Source organism: Grus americana (assembly GCF_028858705.1).
Source record: "Grus americana isolate bGruAme1 chromosome 27 unlocalized genomic scaffold, bGruAme1.mat SUPER_27_unloc_1, whole genome shotgun sequence".
NCBI classification, from domain to species: domain Eukaryota; kingdom Metazoa; phylum Chordata; class Aves; order Gruiformes; family Gruidae; genus Grus; species Grus americana.
The window spans coordinates 614,848-638,697 of record NW_026561291.1 but is presented as its reverse complement, the minus strand read 5'-3'; the positions used below and the strand labels follow the sequence as shown (position 1 = coordinate 638,697).

The 23,850-nt window shown below is 51.2% G+C and overlaps 1 protein-coding gene and 1 pseudogene across 1 annotated transcript; one reads left to right on the top strand and one right to left on the bottom strand.

Moving 5' to 3' along the window:
* Nucleotides 1–6,020: 6,020 nt before the first annotated feature.
* Nucleotides 6,021–7,010, bottom strand: LOC129200042 (olfactory receptor 1013-like). The gene has a single exon (XM_054811297.1). It carries the CDS (start codon nt 7,008–7,010, stop codon nt 6,021–6,023), a length of 990 nt encoding a protein of 329 aa, XP_054667272.1.
* Nucleotides 7,011–20,391: 13,381 nt separating this feature from the next.
* On the top strand, nt 20,392–21,324 carry LOC129200041 (olfactory receptor 14J1-like; annotated as a pseudogene).
* Nucleotides 21,325–23,850: the final 2,526 nt, after the last annotated feature.

The window sequence follows — 23,850 nt, the reverse complement described above, 5'->3', positions numbered from 1 at the left end:
CAGTCCAAACATTCGCTCTAAAATGGGGCATTACCTTAATACACGGCATCCCGTATAATAGCACGGGGCAGGCCATAGTCGAACGAGCAAACCAAACTTTAAAATCTAAATTAGAGGTATTAGCAAAAGCAGAAGGCTTTACCAACACTGTTCCCCCAGGAGATCAGGCACGCTTACTAGCAACTGCTTTATTAGCACTAAACCAATTCCCCAGGGGAGAAGAGGTAAATAGTCCCACCCAAAAACATTGGGCCACTCGGGCATTAGAGGAAGGCCCGTTAGTCATAATTAAAAATGAGCTGGGAGAATGGGAAAAAGGATGGAGATTAGTCCTTACAGGACGAGGATATGCCGCAGTTAAAAAAGATGGAATAGTTAAGTGGTGTCCGCTTAAATCTATTAAACCAGACCTCCAGAATAAAACTAATGAAAACTATGAGTTTTTGTTCACAGGACCGGATTATTGGACGCCCTCGTAACCCGTACACCCCGGTGGCAAAAGAAGACGACAAGCCGACAAACACCCCATCCGAACCTGGAAATTCCGCGCTGGGAGAAACCAAACAACGACAAATTAGCCCCCGCAGGGGGGGGCCGCGATGCCTTTGTGTGATTTTGATCCTAGAGCTTGTCACCATAGAACAGGTAAAATCAGGCCACCCCCATCAGCCATTTAAATGGTCCCTCTTCCGATTTGAGGATCACCAGATTATCGCAACTCAAATAACATCAGGTGCGCCAAGTTTCACTACCTCTCTGTGTCAGCTTGTCCCGAGAGACCGGTGCTGGGAATACCTAGGATTTTATATGTGTCCTAGCTCTAACCCTGGGAAGGCATATTGCAACTCCCCTAACCAATATTACTGTAGTTACTGGGGGTGTGAGACCATAGCCCCTGCTTGGATACCGGGTAGTGGTAGAGACAAATACCTAAAAGTCCAATGGGGTCCATATGGGTGCATTCCACCGCAAGCATGGCGAGGACGTGGAAATTGCCAATACCTCTTCTTAAATGTTACCGAGTCCCGAGAAAACAGCTGGTTACTTGGAAAAATGTGGGGAATAAGATACACAGAACCAGGGACAGACAGAGGTGGTTTAATCATCATAAAAAAAGAGGTTGTCCCAAATGATCCATGGCCAACAGACCCCAACCAAGCAATTGGTAAGAGAGTGGTCCGGGCTATTCGCAGCCAGGACTACATTATCAGAAAGACCAACAACCAGAAAACATCTACCACGCCACCCACCGCCGAAATCCCTTATGGAAATCCTCTCTGGAAAATGATGCAAGCTAGCTACCAGGTATTGAACAAAACTAATCCAAACCTTACAGAGCATTGCTGGTTATGCTACGGAAGAAAACCACCCTTTTATGAGGCTGTAGGAATAACGGACATGCCTTTACAGTCAAATGGCATAAATCCAGCCCAATGTATTTGGGACGCAGAAAAACAAACCATTACACTGACACAAGTGGTGGGAAGTGGCATGTGTATAGGCAAAGTCCCAGAGCACAATAAGCAACTATGTATTGGTAAGGCACGGTACAGAACCCCTGCAAGGTGGTTAATACCGGTCAAAAATGCCAAGTGGATTTGTTCCACTGTTGGACTTACACCTTGTTTGTCCCTGGAAATATTTGATGAATCCTCAGAATACTGCGTCCAGGCATCCATAATCCCTAAGATCTTTTACCATCCTGAAGAATATGCCTACGACTCATATATTACCCCAGCACATCATCTGTCAAAACGGGAACCCTTTACAGTACTAACGATAGCTACTCTAATGATTATAGGAGGTGCAGGACTAGGCACAGGAGTAACATCCCTGGTACAACAGAGCAAAGAATTCAGCGCCCTGAGAGTGGCAGTAGACGAGGACATGGCTAGAATTGAGCAATCAATAACTGCACTAGAACAATCAATCAGATCATTATCGGAAGTCGTGTTACAAAATCGAAGAGGATTAGACCTGGTTTTCTTACAGCAAGGAGGGGTGTGCGCTGCACTAAAAGAAGAATGTTGTGTATATGCGGACCACACAGGAGTAGTGAGAGACACTATGGCCAAATTGCGAGAGGGATTGGAAAAACGAAAAAAGGAACGAGAGACACAACAAGATTGGTTTACATCATGGTTTAACCACTCACCATGGCTGACCACCCTGATATCTACCTTGATAGGGCCAATCGCAATGATCATGATGGCACTGATCTTTGGACCCTGTCTATTGAATAGAATCGTGTCGTTTGTTAGAAGCCGACTAGAGAGTGTTAACATTATGTTAGTAGAACGCCAGCAACTGCTTTAAGAATAGTGAATAGATATATATATATAAGAATAATAAAAAGGTGTGCTCAGTGTTACCCCCAATTATCCCTGAAATTATCCCAATTTACACCCCATTACTAACGGTTACCCCTAACTTCCACCCGTTTAACGTGCCTTATCTTTTTCTTCAAATATATAACATATAAGAGTGTCATATAATATAGAATAACGATAGAGACAGACCTTATTCTTAGAATTGTTATATTTTAACTAATTTACTTATGCATAGGGAGGGGGGAGATGTAGGTAGTTAGGGCCCGGCGGCCGGAAGATGTCGCGCTGTACGGAAAGAAAAGACCCCTCTCTTAATAGCCAATAGTATTTAATTTACGACGTAAGCAGACGGATGTGATGTTGTAAACCTAAGCTATATAATGCTCCGTTGCCCACCAATAAACGCCATTTGCCGTCCACCACATTGGTGTCTGTGAGCTAATGGACCGAACGACCCGGGGTTGGTCGTCGTGCCGTTCCTGAACCAGGTCGTCACGCCAACGACAGGCAACACTCCCTCCAGCACAGAACCACAGAACCATTGAGGCTGGAAGGCAGCCACCTTCCACCTTCTCTCTGCTTCCTCTTCATGCTTGGTTTCTGGCAGGAGCTCTGTTCTAATCCGTGCCAGCCTCCTGCCACCTTTTCTTGAATTCCTGAATGTCCAGGTGGACCATTCTGGAGCTTGAAGAGGAGTTCGTTAACCATCAGACAGCTCTCTGCACCCTTTTTCTCTTCAGGGCCATATCCCAGGGGATTCTTCCAAGCGGGGCACCCAGCAGGTCAAAGCCTGCTCTCCCGCTGTCCTGATGTCCTGCTCCTTGCTTTTTGGTCTCCTCTCAGAATCCTCCACTTCAGTCCTGCCCGCCTATGTTTCTGTGTTTCCTCCCTCAAAGGCGAGATCACACACAGAAGCTCCAGGATTTAAAAAGAAATTAAAGGGTCAGAAGTGCAAGCCAGGCCAACAATATCTATTTTCCAACGTTCAAACCACACTGAACACGTCAAGCAGCAGTCATACACTGAGATCTAAGACATCCTAGATTGGTCGAGGGTACATCATATAAAGGATGTTTAGGAATTTGTATTGGGTTTACATGGCAAGGGATGGGTAGTGGGGAGGGTGGTGTGCAGGGGTGGCTTCTGTGAGAAGATGCCAGAAGCTGCCCCATCATGTGAGATAGAGCCAGTTCCAGCTGGCTCTAAGATGGACCCACCACAGTGATGGTGATAGCACCTCTGCAGTAACATAGTTAAGAAGGGGAAACAACTGCTGCACAACAGCAGCTGGAAGAGAGGGGTGAGACTATATGAGAGAAAAACTTCTGCAGACACCAAGGTCAGTGAAGAAGGAGGGGGAGGAGGTGCTTGAAGTGCCGCAGCAGTGATTCCCTTGCAGCCCATGGTGAAGACCACAATGATGCAGGTTGTCCCACTGCCACCCATGGAGGACCACAGTGGAGCAGATATCTGCCCTGCAGCCCCTGGAGCACCCCGCACCGTGGGAAGGACCCATGTTGGAGAAGTTCATGAAGGACTATCTCCTGTGGGAAGAGGAGTGTGAGGAGGAAGGAGTGACAGAGGCAACATGTGATGAACTGACCGTGACCTCCATTTCCCTAACCCCTGTGCTGCTGCGGAGGAAAAGGCAGAGAAAATTGGGAGTGAATTTGAGCCCAGGAATAAGGGAGGTTTCCAGAGAAGGTGTTTAAAGATTTGATTTTATTTCTCATTACCCCATTCTGATTTGACTGGCAATAAGTTAAATTAATCTCCCTGAGTTAAGTCTGTTTTGCCCATGATGGTAATTGGTGAGTGATCTCCTGTCCTCATCCTGACCCACAAGCTTTTTGGTGTGTTTTCTCCCTCTGCCCTGTTGAGGAGGGGGAGTAGTAGAGCAGCTTGGTGGGCACCTGGTGGCTAGCCACGGTCCAACCACCACAGATGGATAGAGCTTTCAGGAGACACGGGCTGGGAGGATCCAGAGTGAAGTTTCCTCAAAGTAAAGAGGCTACTTGGATGTATGGAGCTCCTCAATGGGGAAGGGGACAAGCTGGGTCAGCCCTTGTGCATGAGGGTTGAAGGAGAGGCCAGTAAGGGTGGCATCATAAATGGATAGGATGGGATAGGATAGGATAGGATGGGATAGGATAGGATAGGATAGGATAGGATGGGATAGGATAGGATAGGATAGGATAGGATAGGATAGGATAGGATAGGATGGGATAGGACAGGACAGGATACTTCAGTTTGGAAGCACCTACAATCATCATCTAGTCCAATTGCCTGACCACTTCAGGGCTGACCAAAAATGAAAGCCTATTAGGAAGGGTATTGTCCAAATGCCTCTTCAACACTGACAGGCTTGGGGCATTAACCACCTTTCTAGGAAGCCTGTTCCAGTGTTTGACCACCCTCTCTAAAGAAATGCTTCCTCATGTCTAGTCTAAACCTCCTCTGATGCAGCTTCGAACCATTCCAGGCATCCTGGCACCGGATCACAGGGATCGGCACCTCCCTCTCCATGTCCCCTCCTCAGGAAGCTGTAGAGAGCAATCAGGTCACCCCTCAGCCTTCTTTTCTCCAAACTAGACAATCCCAGAGACCTTAGCTGCTCCTCAGAGGACATGGTGTCCAGCCCTTTCACCAGCTGCATTGCCCTCCTCGGGACACATCCAAGGACCTTCACATCCTTCTTAAATTATAGCACCCAGAATTTCACATAGGAAAGAAGAAGGAAGAAGAAAAAAAAAAGAAGAAAAAAAAAAAAACCACCAAAAAAACCAACCCCAAAGTAATAAGTGATGCCAAAGCAATCACTCCCCAGCTTCCACAAGTACACTGGTGCCCAGCCAGTCCCCAAGCAATGGCTATCCACTGAAAAAAGCCCTCCCCTCCATTTTTGTTGCTGAGCATGATGCTATATGACATGGAAGATCTGGTAAGTTTGGATCAGCTGTCCTTGCTGTGTCCCCTCCCAATTTCTTGTGCACTCTCAACCTGCTCACTCTAAGGGCAATGTGAGAAACAGAGACGGTCTCGATGCTGTGCAGACACTGCTCAGCAATAGCTACACATCTGGTGTGATATCAACACGGTTTTGGTCCCCAGTCCAAAGCACAGCACCTTACAGGCTGCCATGAAGAGAATGAGCTCCAGTACAATGGGTCACAGCTTTCTAGTGGGGAAGGAGGGCTGAGGTGGGAAGCCTGATCCTCCAAGGATGAAGAGACTGGGGCAAGGGAACGGCTGTCACGGTCTCTGTCCAAGATGTAGGGTGAAGACAGAAGAGAAGCTTGAGCTGGAGCCAGAAGGGAAAAGCTGGAGCAGGGACTTGCTCACTTCTGCCAGGAACAGGGGAGGAAAAGGTGTGTGTGTGGGGGGAGATCCAGGCGATGACCTTGTTTCAGCCCTCAGACAGAGGAACTGCTCCCCTCACTCCAGCCTCTCCACCTCCTCTTGCAGCAAAGGCTCCTTATTCAATCCTGATACTTCAATAGTTCCCCACATAAGATCACCAAGGTGTTTATTTTCAAGGAAAAAGCAAACCCATGACATTTTCAACATTTTTTTTAAACAATGATATTTCTCTCCAAGGACCTTTTGCTTTCTTCCCTTTGCCACTTCACAAGAGGTCTCAGTGGCATGTGCTTTGGAAGAGCCAGCTGGTATCCAGAGCTTCCAAAGGAGCTAGAAGCATCTTTTGCCTGCGTCACCCAGGGAGCATGAGCTCTGGGTGCAGGCCAGGGCTTTCCTGAGCACTTTCCTGATGGCCTCCTTGACCTCGCTGTTCCGCAGGCTGTAGATGAGGGGATTGACCAGGGGCGTCAGGATGGTGTAGAAAAAGGAGAACACTTTGTTGAGCTGCCTCAGCGGGCCTGTTCTAGGTAGCATGTAGACAACAAAGAGGGTGCCATAGTAAACAGTGACAACGGAGAGGTGAGAGGAGCAGGTAGAGAAGGCCTTCTGTCTGCCCGTGCTGGACGGGATCCTCAGGATGGCAGCTATGATGCACATGTAGGAGGCCAGCGTGAACAGGAAAGGAAATACCAGGTCCAGAAAGGCAAAGACAAACCCAATGAGCGTGAACACCTTGGTGTTACTGCAGGCAAGCTCCAGCAATGGAGTAAACTCACAGAAGAAGTGGTCAATTGCCTTGGGGCCACAGAACTGCAACTGGGATAAGAACACTGTGACTACCACCAGCAGCAGTGAACCCCCTAGCCAAGATGCAGCTGCCAGGTGTAAAGAGACCTTCCAGGTCATGAGGCTGGCATAGAGCAGAGGCTGGCATATGGCCAAGTACCGATCGTAGGACATGGCCGCCAGAAGGTAACACTCAGTAGTTGCAAGGGAAGCAAAGAAGTAGAACTGAGCCATGCAGCCGTGAGCAGAGATGCTGCTGTCCCCAGACAAGAAGCTGGCCAGCAACCGTGGCAGGATGGTGGAGCTGTAGCAGGTCTCCAAGGAGGACAGATTGCCCAGGAAGAAGTACATGGGGGTGTGCAGATGCCGGTCTGCCACCACCAGCACAACAATGAGGATGTTCCCAATCATGGTGACTGAGTAGATCATAAGCAAGAGGAGAAAGAGCAGGTACTGGAGCGTGGGGACATCACGTATTCCCAGCAGCACAAAATCCATGGATGCTGTCCCATTGTCCCTTTCCCCTTCGGCCATGCAATGTTGTTTGTCTTTTATTTTCTCAGTTGTCACAAAGAGAGGCTACGAGAAAGAAACACATTTCAGCATTTACCTTCCACATTTTTTTGTGTAGGACATTTTTCTGTTCACGCTAGCTTTATGTATTTCATGCCTAGTGAAAGCATAAAATAAATGTTCTTCCTGATGGGTAAAGAACACTCATCCCACAGAGCCACTGCAGACTCTAGAGGTGAGCTGCTCAATGGAAGTTCTTCTTTCTCACTACAGAATAAATCCATGAAGTGCATTTGCTCACAGAGAAACAAACAACATTCATATGCCGCTGGGTATGCCCTGGAAAACATGTTATAGTTGTTGAGGATCGACATCCTTCTGCTCTCAGGAAAGAGAAAGTGTGCCAGAGAAAAGGAACCCCTCTCTCCAAAAAAGCCCACTGTGTGAAACGTCATGCCAGACACCACCCTTCCTCCAAAGCAAGGGATGGGCACATCGCAGGGTGAGTGGCCACAGCTCTCTGAAGCACTCACATGAGAAGGAAGGGATTCCTGCCCCACTCCTTCCCATCCACCCAACAGGCCAATTTCTTCCAATTGAGAAAGGGCACATCAGGTGTTACTGGCTCAGATGACCAATGGACTGTGCTGTGGGACTGCCAGAGAGATGCTAAAAACCACATTGTAGGTCAAAATGCAGCATAAAAAGTTAAAAGGAAGTGATCAATAAAAAAAAAAAAAGATAGGGAAGGGGTAACTGGGAGTCAACCAAGCCACATGGGAGAGGTTGTGCAGAGGAGAATAATGGGAAGGTTTAAGGAGACCAATCCAGACATTTTCCAGTGGTGCCCTGAAGAAAGGACACACTGAAATACAGGAAATTCCATTGAAAGATAGGGTGGTCAAACACTGGAACAGTTGCCCAAAAAGGTTACGAAGGGTCCACCCTTGCGAATATTAAAATCTAGACGGGACATGGTCCTGAGCCACTTGCTCTAGCTGACCCTGCTTTTAGGAAGGGGGGAGGTGGACTGGATGATGTCCTGAAGTGGCTTCCAAGCCCAGCTGCTCTGTGATTCTGTGATTGAAAGCTGCTGGGCAGAACTATTTGCTTCACATTTGTCCTTCATCAGCAGTGGTTCCTGAGGTCTTGGGGGCTGCCTCCCTGCAAATCCCAGCCCAGCAGCAGGACCTCAGCATGGCCAGCTGTGCCTGTGGGGCTCCCTGAGAAAGTAGGACACTGAGCAGGTCATCCCCAGGGTGCCACGGGGTGAGGTGGGAGAGGATCAGGGTCAGGGCCATGGCCAATGCCAGGGACATGCCTCAGCACATGACTGGAGAAAGCTCACGCCCGAGAAACACACCTCTCTGCACAAGCCGTTCCCTCTAAGTGTCCCACACCCACCTCTGAGGCTGGAATGCGTTTCTTCCAGTGGTGGTAATCACAGGAAATGTCCTGAGAGTTTGCCCAAAGCTACTCAGAATAACTGACACTCCAGCCCTCTCCTCCGCACGGGACTGAGGAAGCTGAGACTTGCAGAACAAAACCTGCATGATTCTAATGCTGAGGGAGTGAGAAAACAAGCAAAACCCAGCAACAACTAAAAAGTAAAACAAACCCAGAGACAACCAAAATAGCCCCGTGAATGATGAAGTAAAGGGCACAGGCAGTCTGGCCCCATGCAGCTTGCCCAAATGCTCCCCCCAGCCAGCTCAGGTGGGAGAGTGTCCAGGGGCTGTCCCCGGGGTCTCACTGTGCCAGGGGCTCGGGGCTGTCTGGGAGAAGTGGGGAGCTGGGGTGGGAAGACGTGCAGGAAAGGGCAAGGCTGAGACTCGGGTCTCTACACTCTCATTTCTTCTGTTCAAAGACGCAGCAGATTGACTAATAAGGCCCAGCCTTCACTCCCCCTCAGCACATCCACACAAACCTGCAGTCCTTGTCATGAAGGGGTGGCATCTGCTCTGATGGATCATGGCAATGAAGCCCAGGGTCAAGGTCTTAGCTTCTGCCTTTTCCCTACCATTTCTTCACTTCTTGGACCTCACTGCAAGCCCCAAACCAGGGCTCATTCCTGACTCTGCCCTTGCCCTCTCCTCCCAGCAGCTCTGATGGTGAGTCTCCAGCAGCACCTGAAGGCTCCCAGCTCTCTGAAGCGTCCCAGGGTTTATAGCAGAAAGGAGACTCTGAAGGTTCCTACTGCCGCGTGTCCCTCCTGAGGATCTGCAGGGAGTAAAAACAATGTAATTGACCCCCTGGTGGGATGGAAGCTCTGAGCTGGTGGAAACTGTCAACAGCTCCAGGCAGTGCTGACACCCCAACAGCATGACATAAACTGAGGCAGGGCAACTGAACCAGGGGCATCTCTGAATTTGGTGAACAGGAAAGTCCCCAGAAACGGCATTTGCCTCACTTCCCTTCAGATGACTGCATCTTCATCAGCTCACACAGAATTAGAAAGCCTCAGACCTTCTGAGGCAGAGGGGCCGGGCTCGTGTGGAGCTGAAGGCAGCAGAGCATTCGGCATGTCCCGCAGATAGGATTCCTCTCTCCAGCACGAGAGGTGCACAGGGGCCTCCCTTGCTCCTTTGCTAGCCAAGGGGAGCAAGCGGGCATGACTCCTTCCAGTCCTGTTGGACATGCACATCTCCTCTGCCTCTGCCTGGGCTGGAAAGGCAGGAGAGGGAGGCCCAGTGGACACAGACATTTGTGCTGTTGCTCCTACGGACAAGAGATCCCAGCGTATCCTGGGAGCCTCACACTGAAATGTAAGTGCTGGGGATCCAAGTCTAAGCTGCACAGATGCACTCCTCATCCTGTTGGTGATGGTCAAGGAAGAGGGGGAACGCTCTTGCCAGCACAGTTTACCTTCTTTCTTTGGACACTGAATGCTTTCGGTATGTTTCTCTGCTCCATGCAGAGACTGCAGATACCCAAAGGCATCAGCAGTGGCCCCAGGAACCCATGCCCAGGCTATCCCACCCCACTCCCGTCCAGTGACTCCCCTCTGTATGGTGTTTTGGTGTTCACCCTCCAGCTGGACCCCTCCCTTCCCATCTAATTCAGTTGCCAAGGAAGCCCTCGGTGGGCCGCGTCAGCTCACTGCTTTGGCAACGTGGCTGCACCGGTTGCACTCATTGTGCATGGTGGCAATGGGGACAGGCTTCTTTCCTGCTCTCGCCTCCCACCTGGCTGTCTCCTCTGCAGGAAAGTCCACCTGATGAGCTACAGGCCTGAGAAACTGGCATCTGCTCCCACTCAGCAAACCAGGTTCTTTGCCAGGAACGCTCTGACCGCATGATGCATGGAAACAAATTTTGTTTAATCACACCTGTAATTTTGATTTGAGGTACTCATTTAAGGTGACACTTATTCCTTCAGTGTCAGAATACTTTTTTTTTTTTGCTATACTTGACATGTTATAGCAAATTATATATATATACACACACATACATATTTATAAAGAATATACTTGGTTATATTATATTCTTTGTTATGTTTCTGGTCTCTAAATATTCACTGTCATGACACCAGGCATCCCCAACTGTCAGGAGGAAACACAAGGACTGAAGCCAGCTCCGACCTCTCACAGTCTTTCAACTCTTTTAAGAGAGCCTTGATCTTTAATAGCCCAAAGTTGGGCTAAGCCACACATGCACCTCCTGGTTAGTCTGTCAGGTGCCCAGGAGCTGCACAAAACGATTTGTTGTGTTAAAACATTCTCAAGGTATTTGACACACACCCATGATTATTTTATGTAGCTGATGGGGAGGGATGGGGAGGAGGAAATTCAGCCCTCCTGCTCCCCAGTTTCTCTTGAATAAACTACAATTCTGTGCCCTTGCACATCACTACTGACATGCAAAAGAGCAGCTCAGCTCCCTCCCTCACACGGCCACAGGGTGTGGGATGTCGCCAAGTGCTCACAGATGCTTGGACAGACTTGAGGCTGTAGCTCCAGCCTTTCCCATCTCCACACTCCGAGATTTGTCTCTGGGAGATACTACAGCTGGGAAGAGCGCTGTGCTCCAGGATGGCCAGACTGCAGGAGACACAAACATTGACAATGCCACTCGTCCCTGCTTCCATCCCCTTCCCATCACTGGCAGTGTAAGGGATTTGTCTTGGTGGACATCCCCAGAGGTGTGTGTGGCCTTTGAAAGGCCACGAGCCATCACTGAATCCCTGTGGAAATGCCTGAGGCCTGGGAGGGGGTTAGCTCACATCCCCTGCACCACCGAAAATGGAGGGATCAGCCACAAGCTGTTGCTGGGAGTTTCCTCTGGACCTTGCTTCAGAGAGGCTGGATCCCGCAGGGAGTGACTCCTCAGACAAACAGATCAAAGCTGAAAGAGGAATTCACTCACTGCTTCCCATTGCCAGCTAGATGTCCAGTCACTTTCTAAGGAAGTAGGGCTTCAGCATGCGTGACTGTTATTTGGGCACAGGATCATCATAACCATGAACTACTTCTCCTTCCTTCCTTCCTTCCTTCCTTCCTTCCTTCCTTCCTTCCTTCCCCTGAGCTTTTCTTGCTGAGCATGATGTCATATGGTACGGAACATCCCTTTGGTCAGTTTTGGTCAGCTTCCCAGCTGGGTCCCCTCCAAGGGGATCTATGAATCAAGCTGGCCCTACCCAATCAAAACTTTTCCGTACTGTAGAAGGGGATAAAGTCCCCGTAGTGCACATAAAAAATATGCTGTGGAAGACAGTCTGGGTTACTCCTGCCTCAGGCAAAGGCAAACCCATCCGTAGGATTGCTTTTGCTCAACGACCTGGGTGTACTTGGTGGGTGATGCAGGAGGATTGAGAATTCTGATGTATACCTCAAGGGGATTTGATTTTGGGTGAGAATAACCAATGTCTTGAATTGTATGATGCTAATTGCTGTATAATACCAGATGTCACCACTACTATGGTGGCTCTATGCCCTATCAACAGGATTACAGTAACAATCACCCAGATTAATGAAGAATGAATTTTGATGAAACTGAGCAAAGTGCCACGATGATAGATCCGGACAAGTGCAGTGGTGATGGAACCAGAACTGGCTTCAGCATGCAACAATCTCTGCCGCTGTGAAGGATGACAGAGGGAGCCTGAAGTCATGGTCTAAATGAACTCTATGGACATTTAATGAACATTTATGGACATTTTACAGATATTTCACAGGGGTGGTCCATTGTCTAATGATATCTGTGTGTACATTTCAAAGGACAGGAAAAGTGGTGGTGATTAATTGCAGCATATTGGAAAGTGTGAGACCTGGGCATGATGTAAATGGTATAGCATAAGCGGTGGATACTGTCCTGGTTTTGCAGGGATAGAGATAATTTTCTTTCTAGCAGCTGGTGTAGAGCTGTGTTTAGGTTTAGGATGAGAACAATGTTGATAACACACCAATATTTTAGTTGTTGCCAAGCAGTCAAGGACTTTTCAGCTTCTCATAGTGGCCTGCCAACGAGATGGCAGGGGACACTCAAGAAGCTGCGAGGGGGTGCAGCCAGGACAGCTGACCCAAACTGGCCAAAGGGATATTCCATACTGTATGATGTCACGCTCTGTATATAACGGGGGGGGGGGTGGGCCAGGAGGCAGCGCGGCTCAGGAACTAGCTGAGCATTGGTCTGGGTGGTGAGAAATTGTGCTGTGCATCACTTGTTTGTATATTCGTCTATAATTATTGTTGTTGTAGTTGTTGTTATGACTACTACTTCAATTATTATTGTCATTCTTTTATGTCCTGTTAAACTGACTTTATCTCAACTCACAAGTTTTACCTTTTTTCTTTTCCATTCTCTCCCCAGCCTAGTGGGGGGAGTGAGCAACTGGCTGTGTGGTTGTTTCAGCTGTCTGCCAGGTTAAACCACAACAATCCCATAGTATGTGATCCCAGCTTTTTTTTTTTTTTTTAATCATCATAATTATCATTATTGCTGTTTGACTCTTCTTCATGGTTATTATGTTTTATGGAGAAATGTTTGCATAGGCGTCACTACATGTGAGGCACCTAATACTCTGTGTCGCCCGGCGCCCTTATGAAAGTGTGTCTAAGACTGGCTCGGAGCTGGCCTATCTCATGGCATCTCTGCAATAAAATGGGATCTGCTGGTGCAGTGCTTTCAGGCTGGGCTCTTCCTCCAAAGAGGCCTGAGGAACTGCACCCCTCAAGTCCCTCTTCCTCCATGTGTTGGGGAGTACAAAGCTCAATGGTTGTGAGCTTCTGGAGACCTAGGACTGGATTCAGGAGTCACCAGTTGGTGTCTGGTGACAGTGAAGATGGTGAGTGTCAATGAGGGATGTAGCCAGGGCTTTCCCACAGGTGACCTTGAAGACACCAGTCCTCCAGGAGGGACATCTGGAGCTGCCCGGAGAGCATGGTGGTTCTCTAGGGACAGCATGTTCCTGAGGTGGTGTGGAGGTGGAAGAAGTCTGCAAAGAGAGGGTTTGGGGCCTAAACTAGAGGGGATGTGCAGACCTCCTCTGCACTCTCCAGATACTCCCCACCTGTCTTCAGCAGGGATTCCCACAGAGGGACACAGTGGTCCAGATGTGGTCACACCAGGGCTGGGTGAAGCCAGGCAAAAACTCAAGATGTCTGGGTGGCCATGCTCCTCTTAACGCAGCCCCGTATGCAGCTGGCCTTGGTCGTGGTGAGCACGTACCACTGGCTTGTAGGATGTTCCTCGTAGCACCCAGGCCCTTCTCCTTGTGGTGAGTGCTCAGCGCCAGGACCCAGCCTGCCCTGATGTGTGGGGTTACTCCTCTCCCCAGTGCAGAACTGGCCATTTCTCCTGGTATACTTTAAGAGGTGTCTGTTAGTGTATCTCTCCCACAGTTCCTCAAGGTGCCCCTGGACTGAAGTTCCATTTGGTCAGCTGTTCATGTTTGTTTGCAGGTGGCTGACCCTGATGGTGGTGTCTATCACGAGGTAACAGCATGAGGAGTTGCAGGGCTCTACAGACAATAAAAGGAGTTACTGGGTTTAATTGCTGAGCCAGGTGGGAATTACCATGACAACCACCTCTGAAACACCAAAGGAGGGTACAAAGCCAGCAAAGCCAGGGCCAGTGGAAGAAGAGTGAATGAGGGTTGGGCTGTTTCTGTGCTAAGCTGTGTTAGTGGAAAATGTATACCTGTACAGGCACACAGACAACATGGATCCCTCCAGGAACTGGTCTTAGACCCCTCTGTCTATCGAGGAGGTGACTCCAGGATACCCTCACCCCCACGCACAGACAAGTACACATGCACACCAATGGTGCTCTGCAGCACAGAATCACAGAACCACTGAGGCTGGAAGGCAGCCACCTTCCACCTTCTCTGTCCTTCCTCTTCAGGCTCGACTTTAGGCAGAAGCGCCTTTCTCGTCCATGCCAGCTTCCTGCCACCTTTTCTTGACTTCCTGCATGTCAGGGTGGACAGTTCTGGAGCCTGAAGAGGAGATCCTTGACCATCGAACAGCTCACGGCACCCCCTCTTCTCTGCAGGGCCATATCCTATGGGATTCTTCCAAGCAGGTTCCTCACCAGGCCAAAACCTGCTCTCTTGAAGTCCTGTTCTTTGCCTTGTTCCCATCTTTCAGGAGCCTCAACTCTTCCTTCTCACCCTTGACTTTTTACATCCTGACCAGCTCTTCCTTGTTTGTAAGTGGTGTGGGTTAACACCAGTAAGAAATTAGGCACCACACTGCAGCTCACTCACCATCCTCCCCCACAACCAGGGGGATGGAGCAAAAGGGAAGGAAAAGTAAAAGCAAGAAAACTTGGGGGTGAAGATAAAAATTGTTTAATAAGAGCATGGGAAGTGTAAGAAGGACAACAAAATAAAAAAAGTGATGCAAAGGCAATTACTCCCCACCTCACGCAGGTAGACAGATGCCCAACTGTTCCAGAGCAAAAGATGGTAGCAATCACTAACCACCATGCCTCTCCCTTTTTAGAATCATAGAATCATACAATCTTTAAGGTTGGAAAAGACCTCTAAGATCATCAAGTCCAACCATCGGCTCAACACCACCATGTCTACTAAACCATGTCCTGAAGTGCCACGTCTACACGGTTTTCGAACACCTCCAGGGATGGGGACTCCACCACCTCTCTGGGCAGCCAGTTCCAATGCCTGACCACTCCTTCAGTGAAGAAATTTTTCCTAATATCCAATCTAAACCTCCCCTGACACAACTTGAGACCATTTCCTCTTGTCCTGTCGCTAGTTACTTGGGAGAAGAGACCAACACCCACCTGGTTACAACCTCCTTTGAGGTAGCTGTAGAGAGCAATCAGGTCTCCCCTCAGCCTCCTCTTCTCCAGGCTAAACACCTCCAGTTCCCTCAGCCGCTCCTCATAAGACTTTGCTCCAGTCTCTCTACCAGCTTTGCTGCCCTTCTCTGGACGTGCTCCAGCTCCTCAATGTCCTTCTTGTACTGAGAGGCACAAAAATGAACATGTGCACTCGAGGTGCAGCCTCACCAGAGCTGCGTACAGGGGCACAATCACTTCCCTACTCCTGCTGGCCACACTATTTCTGACACAAGCCAGGATGCTCTTGGCCTTCTTGCCCACCTGGGCACACTGCTGGCTCATGTTCAGCCGGATGTCAACCAGCACACCCAGGTCCTTCTCCGCCAGGCAGCTTTCCAGCCCCTCTTCCCCAAGCCTGTAGTGTTGCCTGGGGTTGTTGTGACCCAAGTGCAGGACCTGGCACTTGGCCTTGTTGAACCTCATACAGATGGCCTCTGCTCATTGATCCAGCCTGTCCAGATCCCTCTGCAGAGCCTTTATACCCTCAAGCAGATCCACACTCCCACCCAACTTGGTGTCATCAGCAAACTTACTGGGGGTCCACTTGATCCCCTCGTCCAGATCATTCATGAAGACATTAAGGAGAACTGGCACCAGTACTGAGCCCTGGCGAATACCGCCAACTGGTATGAACTCCATTCACCACAACTCTTTAGGCCCTGCCATCCAGGCAGTTTTTTACCCAGCGAAGAACATACCCACAAACTCCATGAGCAGCCAGTTTCTCCAGGACAATACTCTGGGAAATGGTGTCAAAGGCTTTACTAAAGTCTAGGTAGACAACATCCACCATCTTTCCCTCATCCACTAAGTGGGTCACCTTGTCATACAAGGAGATGAGGGTAATCAAGAAGGACCTGCCTTTCATGAACACATGATGACTGAGCCTGATTGCTTATCTTGTATGTGCTATGGGAGGGCACTCAAGATGATTTCATCCATAAATATAACAGGGATAAAAGGAGCCTTCGCATATAAACCTTTGTCTGGTCAATATGCTGGTCTGGACATGCCCTGCGCCTGAACTCAACCATCTGATGTGTCTCCTCATTCAGCTCCATTTCTAACTCTGTTCCTGGCTGGGGGGCTCTCTATGCTGTGTGCGGGCATGTGCAAGGAGCAGCTCTACGTGCCAGCAAGGGGAGTCAGACCAGCTGTCACAGAGGCCCATGTGTCTGTGCTGCCGGCTGCGGAGCGAGTGAGGTTACACGCGTCAGTGTGCAATTGGTGGTGAAGATCAAGCTGGAGTCGCTGGTGCAAAGGTGAAGTGACCTGGGAGCCAAGGCTGTGTGAGCCACTCCGATGGTGAGACCATGGAGAGGCTGGTTCTGGAGGAGCAGGGGAGTTCAGTGCCAGCTGCTGTAGACTCTGCAAGTTGACTGAGAGACTTCATTCTGAGTGTGTGTGGGGGGGGTGTGTGCACGTGCACATGTGCTGGCATTTCTGTGTGCACATGTGTGTGTGTGGGATGGCGTCGCATGGAGCTGCAGCAGTCTCACCTCTGTCGGGCTGCTGGATTTGGCTCCTGGAGGGATCCATGTTGTCTGTGTGTCTACACGGCTATACATTTTCCACTAATATCACCATGCGTCAAACAGCCCCACCCTCATTTCTCCTTTCTCCGCTGACCCTGGTTTGGCTTGCTTTGTACCCTCCTTTGGTGTTTTGCAGACTCTCTTCATGGCAATTCCTACCTGGGTCTGTAGAGATCTGCAACTCCTCATGCTGTTCTCTTGTGAGACTACACCACCATCAGGGTGAGCCACCCGCACACAAACAGTAACCGCTGACCAAATGGAGCTTCAGTCCAGAGGGACCTGGAGAAACTCGGGGATTTGGCCAAAAGAAACCTCGTGACGTTGACAAGGAGAATTGGCCAGTCTGGCCTCAGGGAGAAGAACCAACCTGTACATCAGGGCTAGCTGGGACCTGCTGTGCTGAGGAGGGACTCTGAGGAGGAGAAGGGCCTGGCAACTGCGAGGGACACCATCCGAGCCAGGGGTTTCTGCTCACTGTGAAGAAGGCCACTTGCATACGGGGCTGCATTAGGATGAGCATGGTCACCCAGAGCAGGGCAGTTTTTATGGCCCTTGACACCGCACTGGTAGGGACCCCCACACATGGCTTTGTCCCAGTTCTCGGCTCCCTCTTTTGCTGGAGCTGGGAGGAGCTGGAGAGTGGCCAGAGGAGATGTGGCCAGGTGCAGTTTGGGGCCTTAAGCAGATGGGCTGTGTGGAGGGGCTGAGAGACCTGGGCTTCTTTGGCCCCTTTGCCCAGTGGTGGGGAGGCTCAGGGCAGTCTAGGAGTAGCCTGAGACTGCTTGAAAGGTGGTTTCAGAGATGGTGGAGCTTTTCTGAAAACTGGGAAACATCATGAGAAAGAAAAGATACCACCAAGTGCATCTTGGGAGGTTGAGATGGGACACGAGGAGAAAGAAATGTCCCTGCAAGTGCAGTTCTGTGGTACAAGAGGCCACCCAGCAAGAGTCTGGATTAGCCAGAGCTTTGCATTTCAGTGAACAGTCTGTGAGGATGGAGAGATATCAGTAAGGGTAGGAAGATGCTCAGGTGACACCCAAGTTGGTGAGCAGGCTGGGTGTCCAGAGCCTGCAGGGAAAGAGGTGCAGGTGTGGGACACCGTAGGACATGCTGTGGTGGAGACATCTGGGGGCAGTGGCAAGGCTGAAAGCCCCCAACACAGCCAAGGTCTTGGTCTGCTGGGCTGTGGCTGTTCTCTCTGCAGGTGATGCCTGTGAGGAGACATCTTCTCATTAGAGCACCAGGACTTCATCGCCCCCTTGTCACGACCTGTGAGCCTGAGAAAGAGTGTGTGGTAGTCCTGCTCTAGGCATTGCACATCCCCACATCACACTGGCCCAGGAAGAGCCCTGAGACACGTGTGAGGGACAGGGTCTCCCCTCCCAGGTGCTGGGGGTCAGGGCTTGGCCCTTTGGCTTGATGAAACACACCCAGGATTACTCAGCATCAGAGCCACCTTGCCATTGCCTTTGCCTACCTGTCATCACTGCCTCCACTTGCCTGCTCTAACCAGCCCCAGAGTTGCTTTGTCAGGGATGGCCCTCAGGGGGACCCATTAATGCTCCAAGAAACTGTGGAGTTTGCATCGGACTGTGACTTCTGGAGAGGTTTCATCAGCTTCCTCTCAGGGCCTGAGCTTCATGGACTCATCCCCAAACCCACCAGAGGGGTCATTACCATGCCGCCTTGGGCTGGTCTTCTGCTGCTGCTCTCCTGGGACAAAGGGAGCTCATGGCAAGTGGGCTGTGCTGCAGCGAGACATCTCTGGCCAGGAGCATCTCCTCTGCAGAGCACAGCAGGGCTGAGGGCTCTGCCTGCAGGCACCGAGGGGAGAACAGCGAGGCAGAGAGAGCTTCAAGGCAGTTGGAAATGGGAGGCTTGCTGAGAGCTCAGGGAAGGAGAAATCTTCAGAGCCCTTGACACGGTAAGTCTCTGGGTGCAGGGCAATGCCGATGCGGTTCCTGGAGGCATCTCCTCAAGCTGGCAGAGCCCACAGCTCCTGGGATGTGCCAGGTGGACTCCCTGTGCAGAGGCAAGTTTGAGTGGCTGTGAATGCAGGTGTGCAGGCAGGGGTGCCCAGTTGTGTCCTTCAGAGCAGGGTCCCTGCAGCCCAGGGGCTGTGTGCCGGGGCAGGGACTCTGCCGCCTGCCAGGGTCAGCACTCAGCCTGCCCGGGGAGCTGCCCAGGGCACTGCAGGGAGAAGCTGTGAGTGGAAGGAGCGACCCCCTGGAAGGGCAGGGCAGGGTCCTTCTGCTCTTGAGAGGGTGCTGTGTGGGTCATGGCTGCTCACAGCTCCAGATCACCCCTGGGACATTTGCCATGGCACTTCTCAAGGAGCATGGAGATCCCCTTGGGCAGTGCCCTGGTGCCAGGAGGTGTCTGCAGGGCAGAGCTGAGCACACAGAGGGTGGGATGGGCTCTGTGAGCAGGGACAGGGAGGAGAGGTGTGGGCAGAGCACCAGCTCCTGGCAGGGACAGCTCCAGGCAGCAGAGACATGGGCAGGGAGTGGGAGGAAACTGCAGCCAAGCCCTGGGCTAGGCTGCCTTCAGGCTGCTCTCTTGTGGTCCCTCACTCTAGATGTCTGCTGGGCGTTGTCTGCTGAGCAATGAGCTGACTCTGCCTTTAGGACATCCCATCTTCAGGACATCGGACTGTCTGCTTTGCCTGTGCTGCTGGGCTTGGGAGCTGCCCCAGAAGAGCACGGCTGTGCTGTAGGATCCCAGGGAGTGCTGAGCTTTCTCTTGGAGGTCAGTTCTCTCCTCTCAGATTCCTTTGCTTCTTTCTGAGAGAGGCCATGTCCTTTCCTCTCCATCACAGCTTCACCTCTGTGCTGCAAAAAGAAGAGTTTGCAGATCTGCCCTTTGAAACAGCACCCTCCTGATTTCATCAGAGTCCAGTTGCTTTTTTTTTTTTTTTAAAGACTAATTTAATGCACAGTCATCCTTGAGGTACCAGAAGTTAAGCACAGGGCATGTGGGAACAAGACTGATGGGCAATGCAGCTCTCCTGACTCTGCACTGAGACACAGAGACCTGAGCCCTTTTCCCTGTCTTGTCTGAAGACTCCACACTTTCAGTCGTAAAAAGGAGTATTTCTTCCTTAAAAATAGTACTAAACCGGATGTGATGGTAGAAGGAGAAAAACAGAGAAAAATCACCATAAAGACATGCTCAGCCTCTCTTCTGCAGCCCACACTCTCTGGAGTGGTGAGTGCAGATATTGAACATTTCCATCAAGGGTGAATTGCATCTGACAGCCCTGGTGACCATCGGGGGTGTCAAGAACCAGCTCCCATGTACTCACTGCAGCAGGGCAGAGCTGACTCCTTGGCAGCACAGGGGCAGAGGTCCTGCTCCTCACAGCACACTCAGCCAGCACAAAGCAAAGAGAGGAAATGCCTCGGAATTGGGGGACATGGGGTGGGATTTCTGTGAAAAATGGAGTGGCTTTGCTCAGAGAACTCTGTCATAGCTTTCCCTGTCTTTTCCTTTTTAGGACAATGGCCCCATATCAAGAACCAGCAAATGACCAACAACAGCAGCTCCATCACTGAGTTCCTCCTCCTGGCATTCGCAAACACACGGGAGCTGCAGCTCTTGCACTTCTGGCTCTTCCTGGGCATCTACCTGGCTGCTCTCCTGGCCAATGGCCTCATCATCACTGCCATAGCCTGCGACCACCACCTCCACACCCCCATGTACTTCTTCCTCCTCAACCTCTCCCTCCTCGACCTGGGCTGCATCTCCACCACTGTACCCAAAGCCATGGCCAATTCCCTCTGGGACACCAGGGCCATCTCCTACACAGGATGTGCTGCACAGGTCTTTCTCTTTTTCCTTCTGATGTCAGCAGAGTTTTATCTTCTCACTATCATGTCTTATGACCGCTACATTGCCATCTGCCAACCCCTGCACTACGGGACCCTGCTGGGCAGCAGAGCTTGTGTCCACATGGCAGCAGCTGCCTGGGGCAGTGGGTTTCTCTATGCTGTGCTGCACACGGCCAATACATTTTCTATACCACTCTGCCAGGGCAATGCCCTGGACCAATTCTTCTGTGAAGTTCCCCAGATCCTCAAGCTCTCCTGCTCAGACTCCTACCTCAGGGAGGCTGGACTGCTTGTGGTTAGTGTCTGTGTAGCATTTGTTTGTTTCATTTTCATTGTGGTGTCCTATGTGCAGATCTTCAGGGCCGTGCTGAGGATCCCCTCTGAGCAGGGACGGCACAAAGCCTTTTCCACGTGCCTCCCTCACCTGGCTGTGGTCTCCCTGTTTATCAGCACTGCCGTATTTGCTCACCTGAAGCCCCCCTCCATCTCCTCCCCATCCCTGGACCTGGTGGTGGCAGTTCTGTACTCGGTGGTTCCTCCAGCAGTGAACCCCCTCATCTACAGCATGAGGAACCAGGAGCTCAAGGGTGCAGTTTGAAAATTGATGACTAGATGGTTTTTAGAAGCAATATACTGCACATGTCCTTCAACATATCACTTGTAACAGAATTCATGGCAGGCCCAGTCTCCTTTGATCTGTTTTGTCGCTCTTCATGTCATTGTTGATTTATTTTATTTTTCTTTTTTTCACTTGTAATAATGTTGTCCACAAAGAATTTTCATTATTCATACCATTGCTAATTCATTATCTACCTGTCTGGTTTTTACCCGGAAGCAGGGTAAATGAATTTCCATACCCTCTGTGTATTGCAACATCAAAAAGGACGCTGCAGTGACATTTCTGAATGAGATTTTATCCCCCAAGACATTCTCTGGAGCTGCAGAGGCAGTTCCTGTGTACAGAGTCCCTGCACAGCAGATCTCTGACAGAGCTGGCCTCTGTAACAGCATTTCCACCAGGAAAGGCAATCTCCTCAGGGCACTGCCCAAAGGCTTACGTCTTTTTCCAGTGTTTCTCTCAAGAACATGCCCAAGGAAGAGACTCTAAAGAAAACTGTTGCTTTGCTTGTTTCTCCATGGGCGCAGAGGGATGAGATGAGGGTCCCAGTGTGCTCTTCCAGGGACTGAGGAATGGCTCAGGTGTTCCTTGTGGGTGGAGAGCACCCACACAGATGCTGAATGGACTCCAACTAAGCTGCCTGGGGCTCGACAGCCTGTGGTAGGGCTGATGGCAGAGGAGTGTTTTTCTGGAAGGAATCAGGAGCTGCCAGGAGAGCCCAGGGGATCTGCAGGGACAGCACGTGCCAGGAGGTCAGCAGGGAATGGAGCCCACTGAGCACGAGCTTGTCCAAGGTGAAGTGACCCAGCGATCAAGTGCTAAATGTGGGTGTGAACCACCAAGTGAGGGTTCTGCAAGCCCAGGGGACACAGCAGGCACAGGGCAAGGAGCCTGGTGAGTGGTTCGTTTTCTCATCAGTGGACTGCCATAGACTGGATGCGGTGCAGCACCCAAACACATCTCATGGCATTGGCAATAAGGCAGGTCACCTCTGAGCAGCCTCCACGGCCACATAAGAGCCTCTGTGGGAGGCAGTCAGTGGCAGTGATGTCCCTGAGCTGGGTCTGCCTCCCAGCCTGACCAGCGTGTCCCTTGCAGAGTCCCCCTGTGACCCCAGGCCCCACAGCCCACTTGCTCTGCAGAGCAGCTCCCCCAGCTCAAGGGCTGTGGAGAGCATGGGCAGGGGGTGTAGGCATGGCTGGCCAGGCCAGCACAGATGTGCCCACCTTGCGGAAAGGCTCTGTGGGGAGATGGGATGTCCTGGGAGAAGAGCAGGGCACCATGTGTGTGCAGGGCAGACATGGAAAGAGAAAGCCTTGGCTGCGGGTGCCAGCTTGGGGCAGGCTGCCCTGCCACTGGGGCAGCGGGAGCTGCCAGAGGAGCCCCAGGGCCAGGACTCTGTGCTGTCCTGGGGAGCGGGACTGGCAGGGGGGCTGCAGGCTGCCTGGCGTGGAGATCTCCTCAGCATGCCAGCCAGAGAGACACTGTCACTCGCCTCCATCTTCTCCATTTCCTGCTGAGGGACCAGCACAGACTGGGATGCTCTGCTCACCTGGGGAGAGGGCAGGGGAGTGGTGAGAGCTGGGAAGGGGCTGGGATGTCTGGGCTGGGAAGTGCCAGCGAGAGGGAAACACCGGTGTCCACCTCAGCTGCGTGAGTGTGCAGGGTGGGGGCACACAGCAGTGTCCTCGCACAGCCAGGCCTCCTGGCAGAGCCATGAAGCACCAGCAGAGCAGGACCTGCTCTGTGCCCGTGTGTGCTGGGCACCCCGGGAGAGCTGCCCCGCGGTCATCGTCACACAGCAGCCAAGAACAACCACCATTGCCAGCACTGGCCTCCCACCCCAGCTCAGAGGGGTTGTTTGTGCCTCCACGGAGGGACACCGAGTGACCAGGTCACAAGTCCATCTTGGCATCGTACAGACGAGTTGTAAGCATGCACATGGTGTGCGTGGGGTGGGAGGAACCTGAGTGAGCACAAATGCCCACAGCTGTTCCTGGGGACACCATGAAGGTGCGTGGGACACACAGTGTCCCCAGGTCACTTGACTTAGAGAGTAACGTCCCCTGGGAAACCACCTGCATGCAGCACTGGGGTGGGCTTCCTTGAACCCAGGTCCCCGTGTCCATTCCTCCTGCCTTGGGGCACCTCAGGCGAGTGCAGAGCAGGGCGATACAGCGCAGGGCTGAGGTGCCTCCCAGCCTCCTGACGTGGCAACAGGAGCCCAGCGAGACACTGTGACTGCTGCCATGCGCTGCCTCTGCGTCTGCAAGGGAAGGACTCGTGTCTCTGAACACCCCGTGTGCATGAGGAGTGCATGAGGACAGACAGCTCAGGTGTTGGCACCTCACAGGGCCAAACCTGCTGAACCTTGTCAAACCACTGTTGAATCCACTTTGTTAAATTCCAGCCAACTTATGGAACTCTGTCAAATTATCATTTTACCTCAAGACAGCCTATTGCTGCTTCTCTGAGTGAGGTGCATTCTACTCATCCACAATACATAAACAGTCCTGGCAAGGAAGGTTTTGGGGGTGGGCATGGGGCTCTGTGCAAGACACTTTTTTTTTT